This window comes from Anser brachyrhynchus (assembly GCF_964034855.1).
Source record: "Anser brachyrhynchus genome assembly, chromosome: 3".
Classification (NCBI taxonomy): Eukaryota; Metazoa; Chordata; class Aves; order Anseriformes; family Anatidae; genus Anser; species Anser brachyrhynchus.
The window spans coordinates 105,930,757-105,951,753 of NC_137696.1; the positions used below are offsets into that span (position 1 = coordinate 105,930,757).

Consider the following 20,997-nt stretch of genomic DNA (forward strand, 5'->3'; position numbering starts at 1 on the left):
ATCCTCGTGGCTCTGTGCTGGACTCTCTCAAGCAGTTCCCTGTCCTTCTTGAACTGGGGGGCCCAGAACTGGACGCAATATTGCAGATGTGGTCTCACTAGGGCAGAGTAGAGGGGGAGGAGAACCTCTCTCGACCTACTAACCACAGCCCTGCTAATACACCCCAGGATGCCATTGGCCTTCTTGGCCACAAGGGCACAGTGCTGGCTCATGGTCAGCCGGCTCTCCACCAGGACACCCACGTCCCTTTCCCCTTTGCTGCTCTCTAGCAGGTCAGTCAGCAACTTATCCTGGTGTCTGGGGTTGTTCTTGCCCCGATGCAGGCCTCTACACTTGCCCTCGTTATATTTCATGAACTTTCTCCCCGCCTGATGCTCCAACCTGTTGAGACAGGCAGCAAAAGTTCAGACAAGTCTGTTAGTTTTGAGTCACTTCATCTCTTTATTGTCAACTTGTTGTGCATTACTGCACAACACAGAGACTGTGACGCTTGCGTCTTTGTTCTTCAGGCCGGATTCTGTTGTTTTGAACCCTTGCGCATCCTCCACCAGAAAAGCAGCCCCTTCCTGGTTTGGACGCCTTTGAGAATGGTGTAGGTTCCTGTGGATGTCGTTGATGGCCTTAATTCTGGAAGCCGCACAATTGCTTCTGCTTTTGGGTTGTCTCAGTGGCTCCCTCATCTGTGGCTCCCTAGGCTTAGGGAGCATCTCGTCTGAATAGATGGCGCCTCTTTGAACCTTTGGGTTTTCTTGTGCACATACACTTAGAACTGGCAGCCCAGCAGCTCCTTGGTGACGTGGCCGTCTTACAGAATGTGCATGGCTCTTGATGATTGCATTCACGGCTCTCATTCTGGCAAGAGCAGACGGCATGGTGCTTTTGGGCTGGTGCAGTGCTTCGCTCGGCAGTGCCAGTGGAATTGCCTGGTCCAGATAGCCCTCGACATTTTGACGCTTGTCTTCGTTTTTCCTCAAGTTGAGAGTTTCTGTGCATCTGAGGAACTGGTGACAGAAAACATAGCCTTTTAGAGACTGAAAGCAGGGAAAGAAGAGGCTTCCTTCATCAGAGAAGGAAAGGAAAAGCAGAAGCGTTTGAGTTCAACTTTCAGTTGTGTTTGTCATGTAGTAGAAGTACTTGCTGAATTACAGGTTGTACTAAATACCACCTTGTGTGCCCGTCATTGCTAAGCTCCGTATATTCCTACTGCTTTCACAGGTTGCATTTTCAATTGCAACTACATTGTAAAAATAGAAATTCAGACTGTATTTGACAGACTGATGTCTACTCTTACTATAAAGGCACAGACCTTGCCATCTGGTACAGATGTTGCAGTCTCTCTGTCTATGGGAACAGCGTTTTCCTCTGCTGTCCTTTCCATCTGATGGTCACACACCTCTGTGGAAGTCTTTGGGACCTCCACTTCCACAGCTGCATTGCTTACTGCAATGGAAAGAATAATAATTACTATTATTATTAAAAAAAAAAAAAAAAAGTAAATGAACAACGGACAATATGAAGAGAAGAAATACATAGGAAATGGATGGAAGAAGTGTTGAGGGACACGTTATCTATGGCCTGCTGTTTTGCCGTACCTGAATTGCCTGAATGTCACGGCTCGCAGAGGACTGAGGTCTTTGTGTTAACCAAACGCGTGAATTCTAATACCAGGACTAGACTGCGGAAGCAGCACCTCAGCACCGTGATCGTGATCTCCAGGCCTGTTCAGCTTGGCTATAAATTGAGCCTTTATCATCCACAGTTTCGGCTATACAGGGGCAAGGGTTTGCGTGTGTCTTCAGACATCTCTTAAAATGCCCCGCTCTTTCCAGCAGCTCAGCACAAATTTGAAGCTACCTCCTTCTGCCAAACTCCTCTCTGTGTACCAGCACGGAAACCTGTTTCTTAGGTCCCACTGAGACCAATGAATGTGCTTAACTGAGGAAGGAGGCACTGAACAACTTGGAGCAATGTCCTGTATCTGTATCCTAAAAGCAGCCCCACATTTGTGCCAGTAAAGACAGTTGCCAAGAACTTGGTTTGTCGTGCTCCTTTGGGAGCCATTACTCTCAAGCCACTTCTTACCTGCTTCATCAGTATGCCGGGTGAGTGTAGAAGCCCCGTTTGTCTCTGGAGTCACTTGCTCCCCGAGAGAAACCTGTGCACAAAACCTTCACGTTACTGCGGGATTTAGTGCAACATGGAAGAATACTCCATATTTCGGCTGCTGTCTTTGAAACATCACAGAGAAGTCTGAGTGGGAAGCCCCATTCATTACCACATCCAAACAACCCTGTCTAGGACACTGTTTTAAAACCAAATGATATAATTGTTAATTGATAAAGTTACCTCTTTGCTTTGAAAGGCTTCTAGTGGGGCTTCTTTGGAGCTCGTCGCACTGCACTCAGCTTCCCTGGTGCTGCTTGATAGTGGGAGCTGAGTGGTACTTGAGGTCTCCTGAAAACAAATACAAAGAATCACATAATTAACAGTAATCTGGATTTGTGTTTCTGCCTGTGAAGGGCTGTCACAAATCAGTTCTACTTTAACAGATGTTAAGCCCAAATGGTTCCTTTATGGCAGTGTACCGTGATGATTTAGGGGATCACGAGCACCACAAGGAACCCATGTGATGAGAAGTTTGAACCGTTAAAGTTAGGTGAGGCTCGAGGAGGGCAAGTTGAAAAGAAAATGGGGTGCAAATTTTTCCAGGGACACCGGGAATGGTGAATCCTGGAATCAAGCAAATAATGTTATTTTCCTCTCGAGCTCTTTAACAGGGGAAACCTAATTTGTTAGTATTCAAAATGCCATTGTTACCTCTGCAGATTTGTGCTGGTGCTGGGAGTGAGCAAAGGTGGTCATTGAAGGGGTCATCTGCCCGTTCTCAAAGTGTTTCCTCACTGCAGCCAGGCCCCCGGGCACAGTGCAGGACTTGATTTCCTCTGAGGTCTAGAGTGATCAAATAAGGCCAGGTGTTTTCCATTTGCAGTAAGAACATACCATCCATTTCAACAAGTAAAGGCAAGGTGTTATAGGGTGTAAATGAAGCAGTTCATATGTTCTCAACACAGTTCGGTTGGGTCAGGCTTCCTCCAGTTCTTCCTTTTGGGGAGAGAGAGCTAACAGCACCATTGCTGGCAGTGTTGGGAGGAGGGAATTGGAACCTTCTTGGCCCAAAGAACCGCAGGAATCTGTTCCAAATACACAAGGGCAATTAGGAAATCAAGAAGACAGTGGGCAGGAATTGCATGGTTTGAAAACACCTGGACTCTGAAGGCGAGCGTGGCTGTTGGCTGCTTCCCTCAGGTGGCTTCTGGGCTACCTGAGCACCCATAGCTGAGCTGTTTTATCATGCGGTAATTTCAAATTCTTCAGCTCGAGCAGCAAGAGCTCTAAAGTCACTGTGCTCCTGAATAGGATTTTATTATTTGGCGATAGAGAATAGTTGTTGTGGTAAGGAAACTGCCTTGTTTTGTCATCATAGGATAACCGTGTTGCTGATCTCTCTCTCACCCATGATCCTCATACATGAAGTTCAGGCAAAGGTGGACTGAAAGGAAGAGCACTTCCATGAAGTAATGGGGATTGTCCAAAAGACCAAAGGCATCTAGCGTGAAAAACCTCATTTGGTAGAGAGAGAGACTGATGGATGACTATGTTTGCTCTGTAGGTTTCCTAATTTGGGATTTAAATTTTGATCCACCCTATGATCCACCTGATAGCTTGCTTGTAGAAATAAAGATGGTTACGATCTGTCCCTGGGCAAAGCAAACGTAGAATTAAGAAGATATTGAGACATTGGTATCTTACATTGGCAAAGCGGTTGCTGTTCTCTGCCTTTGACACCGCAGCCTGATACAGAGCCATTTTGTCTTTCAAGGAGACATTCTCCTGGAATTCCATCAGCGTGTTTCCAGTGTGTGGAGGGCTCTCTTCTTGAAGTCCTCCTACAGCTTTGCAGCCACCCACTGCAACCACAAAGAGACGTCGTAGTTGGGGAGAGGGAGATGGGTGCATGTGTTTCAAAGCTTGAAAGAAAAGCAGTAAGCAAAACAAACAGTATTGCCAACATTTTGCCAACTGTGTCGTACTTTTACTTTAGAACACATAAAGTACGGAGCATTGAATTTGTGGAAACCAGAATGCCTTTAACTAATAAAAGTTAACGCATTGTTACCAAAGCAACAAGTTGCTAAATCCAAACTATCTTCACCAAAGAAGAAAATGAAGATACCACTTTTTCGTAATTGATGAATGCTGCCCATAGTTTTGATATCATATTTGTAATCTGGGCTGTCTTCATCAAAAGTTATCTTCTCAAAACGTAAGACACCATTCTGTTGTGTTTTGTTCAAAAAGTATTTAATGGGCATCAGGCACTCCTCCGTAATACAAAAGACAAAATGGAGAAATCTGGAAAGCTTGTTTTGCATTGAGAAGAACGCCACGTTCTCTCCCTGGGCGGCCTGGGGGCTGCCCTGATGAGGTGAGTGTGCTTGCCCCTTGTCACCTCAGAGATGGAGTGCCTTGAACTAAAGGGAGAAATCCGATCCAAGTGGTAAGGCTAACCTTCAGTGTTGGTGGTCTGTCCATTGCCTGAGGACATCTTCTCAAAGATTGCCCTCCCCCGTTTCACGCTGGACACTTCCATCAGAGAAATGTCTGTCTGGCTCCCAGGCTGAGTGGCCAGTGCTGGTGGCAGTGAGCTTCTGCCACTTTCCGCTTCCTGTTGGAAGACATGGAGGGGATGTGAGCTAGAAGCTACTGGGAGGAGCCAGGTAGGGTTTTCAGGGGGCAGAAAGGATATGAAGAGGCAGCAGATTGGAAGGGGGTGCTGTTCTGGCAGTAGTGTTCTCCAAGTCCTCAGTGAGAGCGCGGGAATCCTTTTCAGCTGCGGAACCTGCGTGCACTCACCTTCCTGCCACCCAGGGTCTCAAAGTGGCTCTGCAGCTCCTTGACGGAGATGGGGAAGGTCTCAGTCCGGCGAGGGCCACCCAGGGTGACGTCCGCCCTCCCGCTGTCTGCCGCGGCTTCCTCCACGGTGCTGCCTGGGCTGGCTTTCTCTGGTGCCAGGGACCGTGGGGCTGGCAGGCGTTGGAAGGCCAGGCTAGGTGTCAGAGCACTGGCGGCCTCCCATCTCTTCATGAGGAGCTTCACAGAGCTCTTCTGCACGGTCAAGTCGGGCAGCTCCATCGCGCCCTGCCAATGCAACGGGTACCTCATGACATAGCTTGTATTTCAGACCAGGGTTTGAGTGGTTTGCAGTATTTCATGGGGGAGGAAGAAGCACAGGAGAAGCGCTAGGTTTCTGCAACCCAAGGGTACTCATGAAGGAAATTCCCCTGGGACACGTGCACTTGTCAGCAAAGAATTTGACTTTAGGCCGCAACCTGACTTTAAGCCACTTTTGCCACCTGCTCACGGCCGCTTAAATCACTACAGAATGCTGAGGGCAATTCATTCTTAAGTCAAATACTTGGTGAAGACTGCACGTCTGACACTGTCAGGGCCTTGAATTGTTTCCCAGGCTTCGTAGAACCTTCTTAGCCTTTATGAAAATGCAGGAAGAAAATTGGGGGAATACGAAAACCCAAAGAGGTATGGAGCTGGGCTTCAATGGCCTTTAGCATGTCATACCGCCTTTGCCGACTGTACTTCCTAACTTTTGCTGGCCACTTCTAAAGTTATCATGCTTAAAACGTGCCAGAGGAAGGCACAAACTAAGGGCTTGGCTGCTTTTTGTTCGATGGCCATGCTTAGTCACCATGCTGGTGACTAATATTCACTGGCCACGGTACTAGAGGATCTCTTCTCCACTAAAGACTCCCTGAAAGTGCACGTGAGAGCTAGCTGCACGCTTCTGACACTGTCACTGGAAGAGCGTGCAGTTTTTCTTCTGCAGGTAAGCAGAGCCACAAGTATCTGAAGCATTTCATTTTTTTTTCTTTTGCTCCCTCTCGCCCATTTATCACATGAAGAGTATCAGGCTTTGCGCTAGGCCACCTACGTCCAAAAAAATGCACGAACTTGTGTATTCGTAAGGAGCTAATCTTACCGCTTGGCTCTTCTCAGTTGAATTTTCCTTTTGTGACTCTGCTGCACACATTGCGTGCCTGTTGAAAGGAAGGCAAATTTAAACATTCTCTTATTCACTGGTCTCATTTGACTAATGAATGTGAAGCTAGATCGACAGTTCACAGTATGCATTGGAGAAAAGCCTCATCCTACCTCGTCCGTCACAACCTCACTTCCAAGAAGTGATGGCTGCAGGAAGAGGCGCCGCCTTTTAACCTGCCTGTCTGCATTGTGAGCACACAGTCAGTCCACAGTGTCCAGGTTGCCGTCTCCATGTGTGGGCATACGGAAACCAAGGCAACCAAGCCGGCCTCCTGGCTTTCCTTACCCCAACAGACCCACCAGAGAGTCCTTGGAATCTGTTGAGATTCTGTTGGTGGTGGTGCACAACCTCTCCCAGAAAGAACTTGGTGTCCTTAGGGACAAGTTCTTGGGCAGACCGTTGTGGTAGACAATAAATGCCCTCAAACAGAGAGACCATTGGCTTTTCATTTTTATTCTCCGTTACTCAGCTAACTTCAAATTCTCTCTTAGAGCTAACTGGCAGAATTGTTAGACTAGCTCTGGCATGCTGTGCTTGGTTTTCTTTCATTCACTCATGCTGGTGTTTTTTGTGTGTGTGTTTTTTGATACCGAAGAGAAATATCAAAATGTTGGGTAATTTACCCTTGGGGGCGTTCTCTCTTCCTGTAGTATGGGGGAGACTTCTGACTCTCAGGCTACAGCTCTTTGGCCAACAAAAGTTTTGAAGGACTCTCTAGTAAGCCAACCCATTTTATGATGCCACAAAAGTACAAGGGCAGAAGCAGAGAAAGCTAAGGACTGTAGATTTAAAGTAGAGAGTTAACATTTGGCAGTTAGGTACCTTCCTTTGGAAAAGGATCAGGGAGATCAAGGTGACTTAATCAAAAAAGTGATTACTTAGATGAAAATATCAAGGAAAACGCAGATTTCAATACTAAGAAAGGAAAGAAGTCTAATTTAATGGAACAACTCTTTGGAAGTAGCGCCAGTACCGTCCTCCTTTCTAGAAGTAACGACATGACACCTTTTGACATAGACTGGGAGTTTAGTAATACTCTTCTTGTTGATAAAAACAGTAAAGTCAAAGTAAAAGAAGACAATGATCTTTTCAGTGAAAGAAGAAACCTAAACAGACACAGTCTGCAATGAACTACACTCAAGCCAGGAGTTAAAACCTGCCTTACGCTAGGTCTGGCTGGGATGGAATTGACTTTCCCTGGAGCAGCCCATACAGTGCTGTGTTCTGCAATTGTAGCTCAAACAGCACTGGTATCACACCAGTGTTTTTTTCTATTAGTGAGCAATACTGGCACCACATCAAGACTCCCTCCAAGCCCCAAGAGCCAGCAGGCTGGGGGTGGGCAAGTGACGGGGAGGGGACATCACCGGTGCAGCTGACCTAAACTGACCAAAGGGATATTCCATGCCATGTGATGTCACACTCAGCAATAAAAGGTGGGAAAGGGGAAGGAGGCGGGGGGGGCTCTTGTTGTGGAAGCGTCTGTCCTCCTGAAAAACCACCACGCATATTGAGGCCCTGCTTCCCAGGACGTGGCTGAACAGCCCCCATTGATGGGAAGTAGAACCACAAAAAGACGAACCACAAAAGATGATGGGAGAAATTCCTGCCTTCTAGCATAGAAAGATTATTATAATTTGATTAATTGCTTTAATGGGATACGCAGGGAGATGGTTCCTGCTGCAGGCCAACTGGTCTTCCACTTCCGGTCCCCAGGAGAGTGGACATCAAACAAAATTCTCTGAGGATCATCCAACAAAGATGTTCAGATGTCAGGACACACTTGACATAGGAAATAGGAAATTTTAAGAAAAAAGATTTTTTTCTCTTTGCGGAAGTACAGATGAAAAGTTTTTTTTGGGGGGGATCATAGTAGATAATCTGTCACGCAAGAAAAGAGATTTGAGTTGGAGGAGGAGAACTTGGAATGCCCTTCACAACTCTGAAGTGAAGCCTGAAGAAGACTACAGTAGTAAGAACAATGAACTGGGAAATGCTGCAAAGGATTGACCATTTTTCTCATATCTGTGGTGTCTTTGCACTAGCTAAGGAGTAAAAAAAGTGATTTTTCAGAACCCTCATAAACGCTGTGCTTCTAATGATGCTTTGCTTGTTGCATATATATCTAAGGAGGTGAACTGCAAATCTATAATGCTTCCAGAATGGGGCTGCTTGGAGAGGATGTGCTTCAGCTACCTGGTAGCCTCAGGCTCATTGCTGGTGCTGAGGCAGAAGGTCTAATGCAGCCAGCCCAGAGCCCATTAGCTTTGCCAGGGGGTACGAAAGAATATCTGGTCTGGCATGGTAGGAGTAGGAATTCGATCAGGAAAGTGTCTTGAGGCAAGTGGCTACAAGAGCCCCAGCAGGGCTTTCCTGGATACTTGTGCACCAGAGTGCTCAGGGTGAGCCTTTACTATTCAAGAGAATTATAATAAACTCCGCATAGTGCTCTAAAGCCAAGACTAGAAAGAATCAAGCTGCCGATTGCAGGAAGGGAGGTTTTGTTCCCTGAGCTGCACGGCTTCGCTAAGTGTGACCTGTTCGTGTTCTGACATGACAAATTTCAGCCTGAGAGATGCCCTGGGTGACTGCTCACTTAGAAAATTCCCCCCCCCACTTTTTTTTTTTGGGGGGGGGGGGGGGGGGGGACCAAATTTAACATGGTCTCCTGTTCCAAATTGTCTCTGATTATCTGCAAAGTCTTGGTGTCAGCAGGAGGAGAACAGCTGCATCAGCGTGTGCTGTCAGCCAGGACTCGGGGCTGCAGGGACTTGCTGGGATGCCTCTGCAAGGCATGGCTCACTGGGGTAACCACTGACATGGTTTGCATGAGGCTGTCTGATAACATAACTGCAGTCATTTCTCTCTAAACTGCCTTCACCTCCTCTACTCCCCACCTGTTTCTTTCCTCACGCTGGAGCTTCCTACCAGCAGTGCCACGCTGTTTCTTCTCGCCTGATGGAAGCAATGTTGCAGCAGAGTAGGAAGGCCTCGTATGAAAGGGAGGTGGTCTTACTTCAAAAGTGGTTTCCCTTCCACTCCTCACCCACACATGAGCGCTAACATGGATGTACTCAAGTGCTCTGGCCAGCGGCCTGGCACCAAGACACTTGTACCTGGTTGGCCTGGTCAGGGGTCCTTGCGGCAGCCCAGAGCACAAGGCTTGCCTGCTCTGAAGTCCTCCTCGCGTCTGCTGTTGGCTGTTTGGGCTGGGGAGGGTTTGCAAGTGCCTTTCCTGCTCTTACTGCTTCTCCTCTGAGAGTCATTAGGGTTTTCTCACTGTCCATTCTCATCTCCTCTGAGCTGCCAAGTGCTCCAAGCTGATCTTTATCTTCCCACCATCACCCCTTAATGGCTTACATTTTTCTTTTACCCTGGGTATCGGCTGCCCCCGGTATTCCAAGCAACCACAAAAAGCTGCACGTTGCTCTGATAGGATCTTGAATTCTCATGAAACTAAACCCTGAACTGCCTGTGTGAACCAAGCACCAAGCCCTGGCAATAATTCTTATTTAGCCAGCAATCTTTACTTTGTTTGCTTGGTACCCATTTTTCTTTGTCTCATAAATTATCTTCTAGAATAACAGCAATGATGTCCAGGTTTTAGTGAAAATTTTGCCTCAGCGTGCTCTCTAATCCTGTTGGCTTCACAGCACCCATGTGAACATCCTGAGAAAATGAGAGGTACAGAAGATCTTCTCTGAGTCCCACCGGCTGCTGACAGAATTTAGACCAGAAGTGTCTATATTCTCACTCCTAGCATGGCACCACTCCACTCCCATGTGCGTATAGGCATCCTCTATCCAAATCTCAGATATTTGAATGCAAAGGCTTTCAACTAATGATCAGTCCTGGAATGAACTGCAAGATGGATTATTTTTTTTTCCGTCAAGGAAATGCACAAACCTAGGATGAAAGTCTTCTTCTTAAGAATACTCTAATGTCTTCTGAAAAAAAAAAATAATAATAATAAAATAAATTGTCTTGGAGTTTGTTTGCTTCCAGTGAATACACTGTATATGCTGTCACAGGATGCAGTTTTGCTTTAATTGATAAGCACCCTCGTGACACTATGCCTTCAATCCAGGGGAAAAAAGCACGAGTAACATTTACAACATTCACTGAAAATATTTAATTCAATGCTATATTGATATTTCTGTGTTCTCCTCAATTATAAGGTACACTCTGAGATCTAGAGTTCATCCAAAACCTAATCCAGTAAATCCTCACTTTAACGAGTGGTAATCACAAAACCTGGGAATAATTGTCCTGATTTTCTGAGGAGCATAGTATTGCAGTGCGTACTGAATTCAAAGTAAGATTAATCTTCCTGGGCAGCAGATTGTTGTTATCCTGACATAATGGCAGCCCATATATAAGACCTGCAGATTGGTACTTTGGAGATCTAGAGTTCTTCCCCTGACTGTGATTTTTACAGTTTTTCTTTTCAGACATGCCTTTGCCAAAGAAAGATGCTAGAAGACTGCTGAGACGCCTAGGAATCACAGAATCACTGAATGTTAGGGATTGGAAGGGACCTTGGAAGATCGTCTGGTCCAATGCCCCTGCCGGAGCAGGAGCAGCTAGATCAGGTCACACAGGATCGCGTCCAGGCAGGTTTTGAGTGTCTCTGGAGAAGGAAACTCCACGACCCTCCTTTGGGTAGCCTGTTCTCGTGCTCTGTCACCCTCACCATAAAAAAGTTTTGTCTCACATTTAAGTGGAACCTCCTATGTTCCAGCTTACACCCATTGCCCCTTGTCCTATCATTAGATGTCACTGAGAAGAGCCTAGCTCCGTCCTCCTGACACTCTCCCTTTACATATTTATAAACGTTAATAAGGTCACCTCTGACTCTCCTCTTCTCTAACTAAAGAGACCCAGCTCCCTCAGCCTTTCCTCAAAAGGGAGATGCTCCACTCCCTTAATCATCCTCGTGGCTCTGTGCTGGACTCTCTCAAGCAGTTCCCTGTCCTTCTTGAACTGGGGGGCCCAGAACTGGACGCAATATTGCAGATGTGGTCTCACTAGGGCAGAGTAGAGGGGGAGGAGAACCTCTCTCGACCTACTAACCACAGCCCTGCTAATACACCCCAGGATGCCATTGGCCTTCTTGGCCACAAGGGCACAGTGCTGGCTCATGGTCAGCCGGCTCTCCACCAGGACACCCACGTCCCTTTCCCCTTTGCTGCTCTCTAGCAGGTCAGTCAGCAACTTATCCTGGTGTCTGGGGTTGTTCTTGCCCCGATGCAGGCCTCTACACTTGCCCTCGTTATATTTCATGAACTTTCTCCCCGCCTGATGCTCCAACCTGTTGAGACAGGCAGCAAAAGTTCAGACAAGTCTGTTAGTTTTGAGTCACTTCATCTCTTTATTGTCAACTTGTTGTGCATTACTGCACAACACAGAGACTGTGACGCTTGCGTCTTTGTTCTTCAGGCCGGATGCTGTTGTTTTGAACCCTTGCGCATCCTCCAGCAGAAAAGCAGCCCCTTCCTGGTTTGGACGCCTTTGAGAATGGTGTAGGTTCCTGTGGATGTCGTTGATGGCCTTAATTCTGGAAGCCGCACAATTGCTTCTGCTTTTGGGTTGTCTCAGTGGCTCCCTCATCTGTGGCTCCCTAGGCTTAGGGAGCATCTCGTCTGAATAGATGGCGCCTCTTTGAACCTTTGGGTTTTCTTGTGCACATACACTTAGAACTGGCAGCCCAGCAGCTCCTTGGTGACATGGCCGTCTTACAGAATGTGCATGGCTCTTGATGATTGCATTCACGGCTCTCATTCTGGCAAGAGCAGACGGCATGGTGCTTTTGGGCTGGTACAGTGCTTCGCTCGGCAGTGCCAGTGGAATTGCCTGGTCCAGATAGCCCTCGACATTTTGACGCTTGTCTTCGTTTTTCCTCAAGTTGAGAGTTTCTGTGCATCTGAGGAACTGGTGACAGAAAACATAGCCTTTTAGAGACTGAAAGCAGGGAAAGAAGAGGCTTCCTTCATCAGAGAAGGAAAGGAAAAGCAGAAGCGTTTGAGTTCAACTTTCAGTTGTGTTTGTCATGTAGTAGAAGTACTTGCTGAATTACAGGTTGTACTAAATACCACCTTGTGTGCCCGTCATTGCTAAGCTCCGTATATTCCTACTGCTTTCACAGGTTGCATTTTCAATTGCAACTACATTGTAAAAATAGAAATTCAGACTGTATTTGACAGACTGATGTCTACTCTTACTATAAAGGCACAGACCTTGCCATCTGGTACAGATGTTGCAGTCTCTCTGTCTATGGGAACAGCGTTTTCCTCTGCTGTCCTTTCCATCTGATGGTCACACACCTCTGTGGAAGTCTTTGGGACCTCCACTTCCACAGCTGCATTGCTTACTGCAATGGAAAGAATAATAATTACTATTATTATTAAAAAAAAAAAAAAAAAGTAAATGAACAACGGACAATATGAAGAGAAGAAATACATAGGAAATGGATGGAAGAAGTGTTGAGGGACACGTTATCTATGGCCTGCTGTTTTGCCGTACCTGAATTGCCTGAATGTCACGGCTCGCAGAGGACTGAGGTCTTTGTGTTAACCAAACGCGTGAATTCCAATACCAGGACTAGACTGCGGAAGCAGCACCTCAGCACCGTGATCGTGATCTCCAGGCCTGTTCAGCTTGGCTATAAATTGAGCCTTTATCATCCACAGTTTCGGCTATACAGGGGCAAGGGTTTGCGTGTGTCTTCAGACATCTCTTAAAATGCCCCGCTCTTTCCAGCAGCTCAGCACAAATTTGAAGCTACCTCCTTCTGCCGAACTCCTCTCTGTGTACCAGCACGGAAACCTGTTTCTTAGGTCCCACTGAGACCAATGAATGTGCTTAACTGAGGAAGGAGGCACTGAACAACTTGGAGCAATGTCCTGTATCTGTATCCTAAAAGCAGCCCCACGTTTGTGCCAGTAAAGACAGTTGCCAAGAACTTGGTTTGTCGTGCTCCTTTGGGAGCCAGTACTCTCAAGCCACTTCTTACCTGCTTCATCAGTATGCCAGGTGAGTGTAGAAGCCCCGTTTGTCTCTGGAGTCACTTGCTCCCCGAGAGAAACCTGTGCACAAAACCTTCACGTTACTGCGGGATTTAGTGCAACATGGAAGAATACTCCATATTTCGGCTGCTGTCTTTGAAACATCACAGAGAAGTCTGAGTGGGAAGCCCCATTCATTACCACATCCAAACAACCCTGTCTAGGACACTGTTTTAAAACCAAATGATATAATTGTTAATTGATAAAGTTACCTCTTTGCTTTGAAAGGCTTCTAGTGGGGCTTCTTTGGAGCTCGTCGCACTGCACTCAGCTTCCCTGGTGCTGCTTGATAGTGGGAGCTGAGTGGTACTTGAGGTCTCCTGAAAACAAATACAAAGAATCACATAATTAACAGTAATCTGGATTTGTGTTTCTGCCTGTGAAGGGCTGTCACAAATCAGTTCTACTTTAACAGATGTTAAGCCCAAATGGTTCCTTTACGGCAGTGTACCGTGATGATTTAGGGGATTACAAGCACCACAAGGAACCCATGTGATGAGAAGTTTGAACCGTTAAAGTTAGATGAGGCTCGAGGAGGGCAAGTTGAAAAGAAAATGGGGTGCAAATTTTTCCAGGGACACCGGGAATGGTGAATCCTGGAATCAAGCAAATAATGTTATTTTCCTCTCGAGCTCTTTAACAGGGGAAACCTAATTTGTTAGTATTCAAAATGCCATTGTTACCTCTGCAGATTTGTGCTGGTGCTGGGAGTGAGCAAAGGTGGTCATTGAAGGGGTCATCTGCCCGTTCTCAAAGTGTTTCCTCACTGCAGCCAGGCCCCCGGGCACAGTGCAGGACTTGATTTCCTCTGAGGTCTAGAGTGATCAAATAAGGCCAGGTGTTTTCCATTTGCAGTAAGAACATACCATCCATTTCAACAAGTAAGGGCAAGGTGTTATAGGGTGTAAATGAAGCAGTTCATATGTTCTCAACACAGTTCGGTTGGGTCAGGCTTCCTCCAGTTCTTCCTTTTGGGGAGAGAGAGCTAACAGCACCATTGCTGGCAGTGTTGGGAGGAGGGAGTTGGAACCTTCTTGGCCCAAAGAACCGCAGGAATCTGTTCCAAATACACAAGGGCAATTAGGAAATCAAGAAGACAGTGGGCAGGAATTGCGTGGTTTGAAAACACCTGGACTCTGAAGGCGAGCGTGGCTGTTGGCTGCTTCCCTCAGGTGGCTTCTGGGCTACCTGAGCACCCATAGCTGAGCTGTTTTATCATGCGGTAATTTCAAATTCTTCAGCTCGAGCAGCAAGAGCTCTAAAGTCACTGTGCTCCTGAATAGGATTTTATTATTTGGCGATAGAGAATAGTTGTTGTGGTAAGGAAACTGCCTTGTTTTGTCATCATAGGATAACCGTGTTGCTGATCTCTCTCTCACCCATGATCCTCATACATGAAGTTCAGGCAAAGGTGGACTGAAAGGAAGAGCACTTCCATGAAGTAATGGGGATTGTCCAAAAGACCAAAGGCATCTAGCGTGAAAAACCTCATTTGGTAGAGAGAGAGACTGATGGATGACTATGTTTGCTCTGTAGGTTTCCTAATTTGGGATTTAAATTTTGATCCACCCTATGATCCACCTGATAGCTTGCTTGTAGAAATAAAGATGGTTACGATCTGTCCCTGGGCAAAGCAAACGTAGAATTAAGAAGATATTGAGACATTGGTATCTTACATTGGCAAAGCGGTTGCTGTTCTCTGCCTTTGACACCGCAGCCTGATACAGAGCCATTTTGTCTTTCAAGGAGACATTCTCCTGGAATTCCATCAGCGTGTTTCCAGTGTGTGGAGGGCTCTCTTCTTGAAGTCCTCCCACAGCTTTGCAGCCACCCACTGCAACCACAAAGAGACGTCATAGTTGGGGAGAGGGAGATGGGTGCATGTGTTTCAAAGCTTGAAAGAAAAGCAGTAAGCAAAACAAACAGTATTGCCAACATTTTGCCAACTGTGTCGTACTTTTACTTTAGAACACATAAAGTACGGAGCATTGAATTTGTGGAAACCAGAATGCCTTTAACTAATAAAAGTTAACGCATTGTTACCAAAGCAACAAGTTGCTAAATCCAAACTATCTTCACCAAAGAAGAAAATGAAGATACCACTTTTTCGTAATTGATGAATGCTGCCCAAGTTTTGATATCATATTTGTAATCTGGGCTGTCTTCATCAAAAGTTATCTTCTCAAAACATAAGACACCATTCTGTTGTGTTTTGTTCAAAAAGTATTTAATGGGCATCAGGCACTCCTCCGTAATACAAAAGACAAAATGGAGAAATCTGGAAAGCTTGTTTTGCATTGGGAAGAACGCCACGTTCTCTCCCTGGGCGGCCTGGGGGCTGCCCTGATGAGGTGAGTGTGCTTGCCCCTTGTCACCTCAGAGATGGAGTGCATTGAACTAAAGGGAGAAATCCGATCCAAGTGGTAAGGCTAACCTTCAGTGTTGGTGGTCTGTCCGTTGCCTGAGGACATCTTCTCAAAGATTGCCCTCCCCCGTTTCACGCTGGACACTTCCATCAGAGAAATGTCTGTCTGGCTCCCAGGCTGAGTGGCCAGTGCTGGTGGCAGTGAGCTTCTGCCACTTTCCGCTTCCTGTTGGAAGACATGGAGGGGATGTGAGCTAGAAGCTACTGGGAGGAGCCAGGTAGGGTTTTCAGGGGGCAGAAAGGATATGAAGAGGCAGCAGATTGGAAGGGGGTGCTGTTCTGGCAGTAGTGTTCTCCAAGTCCTCAGTGAGAGCGCGGGAATCCTTTTCAGCTGCGGAACCTGCGTGCACTCACCTTCCTGCCACCCAGGGTCTCAAAGTGGCTCTGCAGCTCCTTGACGGAGATGGGGAAGGTCTCAGTCCGGCGAGGGCCACCCAGGGTGACGTCCGCCCTCCCGCTGTCTGCCGCGGCTTCCTCCACGGTGCTGCCTGGGCTGGCTTTCTCTGGTGCCAGGGACCGTGGGGCTGGCAGGCGTTGGAAGGCCAGGCTAGGTGTCAGAGCACTGGCGGCCTCCCATCTCTTCATGAGGAGCTTCACAGAGCTCTTCTGCACGGTCAAGTCGGGCAGCTCCATCGCGCCCTGCCAATGCAACGGGTACCTCATGACATAGCTTGTATTTCAGACCAGGGTTTGAGTGGTTTGCAGTATTTCATGGGGGAGGAAGAAGCACAGGAGAAGCGCTAGGTTTCTGCAACCCAAGGGTACTCATGAAGGAAATTCCCCTGGGACACGTGCACTTGTCAGCAAAGAATTTGACTTTAGGCCGCAACCTGACTTTAAGCCACTTTTGCCACCTGCTCACGGCCGCTTAAATCACTACAGAATGCTGAGGGCAATTCATTCTTAAGTCAAATACTTGGTGAAGACTGCACGTCTGACACTGTCAGGGCCTTGAATTGTTTCCCAGGCTTCGTAGAACCTTCTTAGCCTTTATGAAAATGCAGGAAGAAAATTGGGGGAATACGAAAACCCAAAGAGGTATGGAGCTGGGCTTCAATGGCCTTTAGCATGTCATACCGCCTTCGCCGACTGTACTTCCTAACTTTTGCTGGCCACTTCTAAAGTTATCATGCTTAAAACGTGCCAGAGGAAGGCACAAACTAAGGGCTTGGCTGCTTTTTGTTCGATGGCCATGCTGGGCAGGAAGGCAGAGGGATGCGAGAGAGAGAACCAGAAGCTGCTTCAGTTCTTCCCTCTGTCTGGTGACTAATATTCACTGGCCATGGTACTAGAGGATCTCTTCTCCACTAAAGACTCCCTGAAAGTGCACGTGAGAGCTAGCTGCACGCTTCTGACACTGTCACTGGAAGAGCGTGCAGTTTTTCTTCTGCAGGTAAGCAGAGCCACAAGTATCTGAAGCATTTCATTTTTTTTTCTTTTGCTCCCTCTCGCCCATTTATCACATGAAGAGTATCAGGCTTTGCGCTAGACCACCTACGTCCAAAAAAATGCACGAACTTGTGTATTCGTAAGGAGCTAATCTTACCGCTTGGCTCTTCTCAGTTGAATTTTCCTTTTGTGACTCTGCTGCACACATTGCGTGCCTGTTGAAAGGAAGGCAAATTTAAACATTCTCTTATTCACTGGTCTCATTTGACTAATGAATGTGAAGCTAGATCGACAGTTCACAGTATGCATTGGAGAAAAGCCTCATCCTACCTCGTCCGTCACAACCTCACTTCCAAGAAGTGATGGCTGCAGGAAGAGGCGCCGCCTTTTAACCTGCCTGTCTGCATTGTGAGCACACAGTCAGTCCACAGTGTCCAGGTTACCGTTTCCATGTGTGGGCATACGGAAACCAAGGCAACCAAGCCAGCATCGCAGCTTTCCTTATCCCAGAAGACCGGCCAGAGACTCCCGAGGGCAGAATCTGTTGTTGGTGCACAACCTCTCCCAGAAAAAACTTGGTGTCCTTAGGGACAAGTTATTGGGCGGACCATTGTGGTAGATATAAAAGCCCTCCAACGGAGAGAGCATTTTTCATTTTTATTCTCCACTACTCAGCTAACTTCAAATTTTGTCTTAGAGCTAACTGGCAGAAGTGTTTGACCAGCTCTGCCATGCTGTGCTTGGTTTTCTTTCACTTACACATGTTGATGGTTTTGTGTGTGTTTATGTGAATGGTGCAGAATGTGCATGAATGTGCATGGTTCTTGATGATTGCATTAATGGCTCTCACTTGGGAAGCAGCAGACAGCATTGTGCTTTGGGACTGGCATAGTGCTTTCCTCATGTGTGCCAGTGGAATTGTCTGCCCTCACCTTTTGGACACTTGTCTTCATTTCTCAAACTGACACTTTGGACAGTCTGGATAATTTTTATCCAGAAATATTCCTTTTTATCACTCCTGGTGTAGATATGTTTACATGTCAACTAATTCTAAAAACTTTAGAAAGGTCCCAATTATTGTATTATGAAGATGTGTGTTTTATCCTTTTCAAATATTTTGAAAAATAATAATAACACATTACAATAAAAATAAATAAATAAATAGAAACTCAATAAAACCCTGTATGAAATGTAATCCAAGTTGTCACTATTTTTATATTGTAGTACCCTATGTCTTAAGAATCAATTATGATAAATGAGGTAAATATATATTAAAAACAAACAAACAGCACAATAGAACAAAACCTAAAGATCTTAAAATCTGAGCAGCTACATCTAGAAGTTCCTTCAGAAATAACTATTACTTTAATTGCCCAGAAACAATCTAGGCACCAGCTTTAAAATATTTTGATAACTGACTTTTTATTTCATGCATCTACTGTAACACAAGGTACAACTGGACCATTTCAGAAAAATTTTAAAAAATGCTGAGTATTTGTATACATATATATATATACATATTTGTGTGTGTGTGAAGAAAAAGTTGCATGGAATAATAACCTGACTTTCAGGCAGCCATGCACAGCATTTCTGTGCTAGAAGATAAAAACATCTTTGTGAGATTTTCTACATTTACTTTCCCTGCAAATTGTAGTCATTTCAAGTATTCACTCAATGGAGTGCAGGCATACAGATACTTCCAGTCTTGGGTGCATATTCCCTGTGTGAAAAGTTCAGAAAAGGGGTTACTTAGCCTTAAAGTAATACTTCAGTGATTCTTTTTATGGCTTTCAGAAGAAAAAGAATTCAGTGCGACCAGCTCATTATACTTACTCATCGTTGAACATAGTAAATAAATAATTAAGGTGTTACATTTCTTCATATTCCATTTTCTTTCTTCTCGCTATTCTATGCCATGCGTTATGCAGAAGATGCGAATTAACACTGGGAAAATGATAACAGTGATTTCACTTGGTATTAGCATATTTACAACAATGTATTTCAGACGTAACTGTAATAGAATTTCAGATATAGATAATTTCATACCAAAAGAACACCAAATGCATGTGTTAAGAATTCTTTTTTTTTCCTTGATCAAGTTAAAATCCTAATTACGTTAAAACTGTGAAGTTGTCTTAGTGTGCTATAAAAGGAAAACAATGTGTCCTATTGTGGCTTTCGTTTCATGCACATTTGACAGTGAAAACAGTGGAATATGGGCAAGATTATTTTCCTGGAACAAATAAATGTTCTAGAATATGAAACAGATAAGACTAATAACTGGAAGCCATAAAATTCAGTAAGATTTTGAATTTGCATTTCCCCAAACATGACTACTTTTCACATATACATGCATAACCTTATTTGCTTTCAGAGGACTAACAGTCTGCCTGTCAGTCATCATGAGAAATCATCTAGATTTGAACTTCTATGTAGCATATTTTTAACATCTTTGAAAGTCAACTCAGAGACTTAGCCTTAACTCAGCCTATTCTACAGTGAAGTCCTTTTAGATAGGAATATTAAGAAAATTTTATCACATATTCTACTGTAATTTCCTGAAGTGTAGAAGTAACTGGCACTTTTCTTAACTGTTTGGTTCTTTATATAGTAATTCAGACACTGATTTTCTATTTCAGACTGTGCATTATTATTTTAAGTGAGGTTGACATACTTTAGTTGAAAGTGAAAATACCTATCCATCATATTAATATATTTATATATTATTTTATATATGTAATTGTATGTTTTCCTTCTGTGAAGGATGAGCAACCTATAAGTAATGTGTTGCACACTCTGGCCATGAAGGCACATAAGTAGATTGGGCGAAACATCAATAAATGCATACCAGCAAAGTGGCAACGAGATTGTGCTATCCAAAAAGCCAATACTTCAACAGAGAAACAATTTGATACTATAGGAGCCTCATCCCTTCCCCCTCTGCCCCCCCCCCCCAAAAAAAAAAAAAAAGGAAAAACAGTAAGACAAAGCTACATTAGGCTTGTCCATCTTTCTCACCATAACTGCCTAACTGCTGTGCAAAATTTTTCTGGAGGCAAAACATGTTTTTACATTGCATCAGTGTAATACTGTTTATTTTATGCCAATATGTAGCAACATACAGGTGGTACCTTTTAGGAGTATCAGTCCAAATGTACTCCACAAGAGTAAAACCAGAAAAAATAAATAAATAAAAGCCATGCACCTACTTTTTTCTTCTGCATGAGCAGCATGTCTTATGGAAGCAACTGGATTCAAATACAGACTCTTCTGGCCTTTAAAACAGTACAAAGCAGGAAGGTGAGATATACGCAAGCTCCCTTCAATCTATTTCAGTAGTGTACAAAAAGACCAGGCACAGCAAATTAGTGTTACAGTCACCTAATGAAAGGAGTGTGACTTCTGAACCTCTCACTTCTCTCCTCTTCCTTTAGGAACAGAAGGAATCTTCAACATCTGTAATTAACCGCTAGCATCTGCTGCTCAGCCTGCCTTTCAGAATACTAAAATTGCTAATGAAGCTTATCTGTAGGAATAATTCTTTCTGTGCCGTTTACGAGATAAATAATTAGGGCCATTGGAGTTTTTTGTACAATCTCTGAGCAATTCAGTGTTCACAGTTCCACACTGCTTTTATTTTAAAGCATCTCGGACATTTTTAAGGCTGGTAAGGCTTTTTAAAAGATTCTTGAATTTTACTGATGAGAAGTATTGTACAAATGCTAATAAATGTAGTTTTTTCAATAGATCAACCTGGTGAGAGAAAGCAGTTGTGCTCTAATGAAAACAAAGAGGGAAATATATAGCAGTGTTACAAAGGTTATCCTTAACACTGGGAGTCTTGTGATAGCAGCTGAAGCGCTCAGTTCCTCTCTTCCAGAAGCAGAAATTGAAATCCCTCAAAGTTCTTTCAGTGTCTTCAGCAGCCTATACTGGACAAGTTCAGCAGGTTCTGGAAATCTATTGTATTCTCCACATCACGGTGGGGCTGATGGACTAAG

The 20,997-nt window shown here is 45.0% G+C and overlaps 3 protein-coding genes across 3 annotated transcripts; all 3 read right to left on the reverse strand.

Annotated features, from left to right (window-relative positions):
• Window positions 1-20: 20 nt before the first annotated feature.
• On the reverse strand, window positions 21-9,823 carry LOC308192437 (uncharacterized protein). Its single transcript, XM_080586024.1, has 9 exons — window positions 6,056-9,823; window positions 4,915-5,199; window positions 4,570-4,726; window positions 3,811-3,968; window positions 2,818-2,949; window positions 2,347-2,454; window positions 2,083-2,155; window positions 1,307-1,440; window positions 21-1,001 (listed from the first exon to the last, which is right to left on the reverse strand). The coding sequence occupies exons 1-9, from the start codon at window positions 6,104-6,106 to the stop codon at window positions 429-431; spliced, it is 1,671 nt and encodes a 556-aa protein (XP_080442150.1). The 5' UTR covers window positions 6,107-9,823; the 3' UTR covers window positions 21-428.
• A 2,862-nt stretch (window positions 9,824-12,685) lies between these two features.
• On the reverse strand, window positions 12,686-15,256 carry LOC308192438 (xin actin-binding repeat-containing protein 2-like). Its single transcript, XM_080586025.1, has 4 exons — window positions 14,859-15,256; window positions 13,866-13,997; window positions 13,395-13,502; window positions 12,686-13,203 (listed from the first exon to the last, which is right to left on the reverse strand). Exons 1-4 carry the CDS (start codon window positions 14,949-14,951, stop codon window positions 12,844-12,846), a joined length of 693 nt encoding a protein of 230 aa, XP_080442151.1. The 5' UTR covers window positions 14,952-15,256; the 3' UTR covers window positions 12,686-12,843.
• A 66-nt stretch (window positions 15,257-15,322) lies between these two features.
• Window positions 15,323-20,950, reverse strand: LOC308192439 (uncharacterized protein). The gene is made up of 4 exons (XM_080586026.1): window positions 20,206-20,950; window positions 18,830-18,940; window positions 17,154-17,211; window positions 15,323-16,246 (listed from the first exon to the last, which is right to left on the reverse strand). The coding sequence occupies exons 2-4, from the start codon at window positions 18,841-18,843 to the stop codon at window positions 15,935-15,937; spliced, it is 384 nt and encodes a 127-aa protein (XP_080442152.1). The 5' UTR covers window positions 18,844-18,940; window positions 20,206-20,950; the 3' UTR covers window positions 15,323-15,934.
• Window positions 20,951-20,997: the final 47 nt, after the last annotated feature.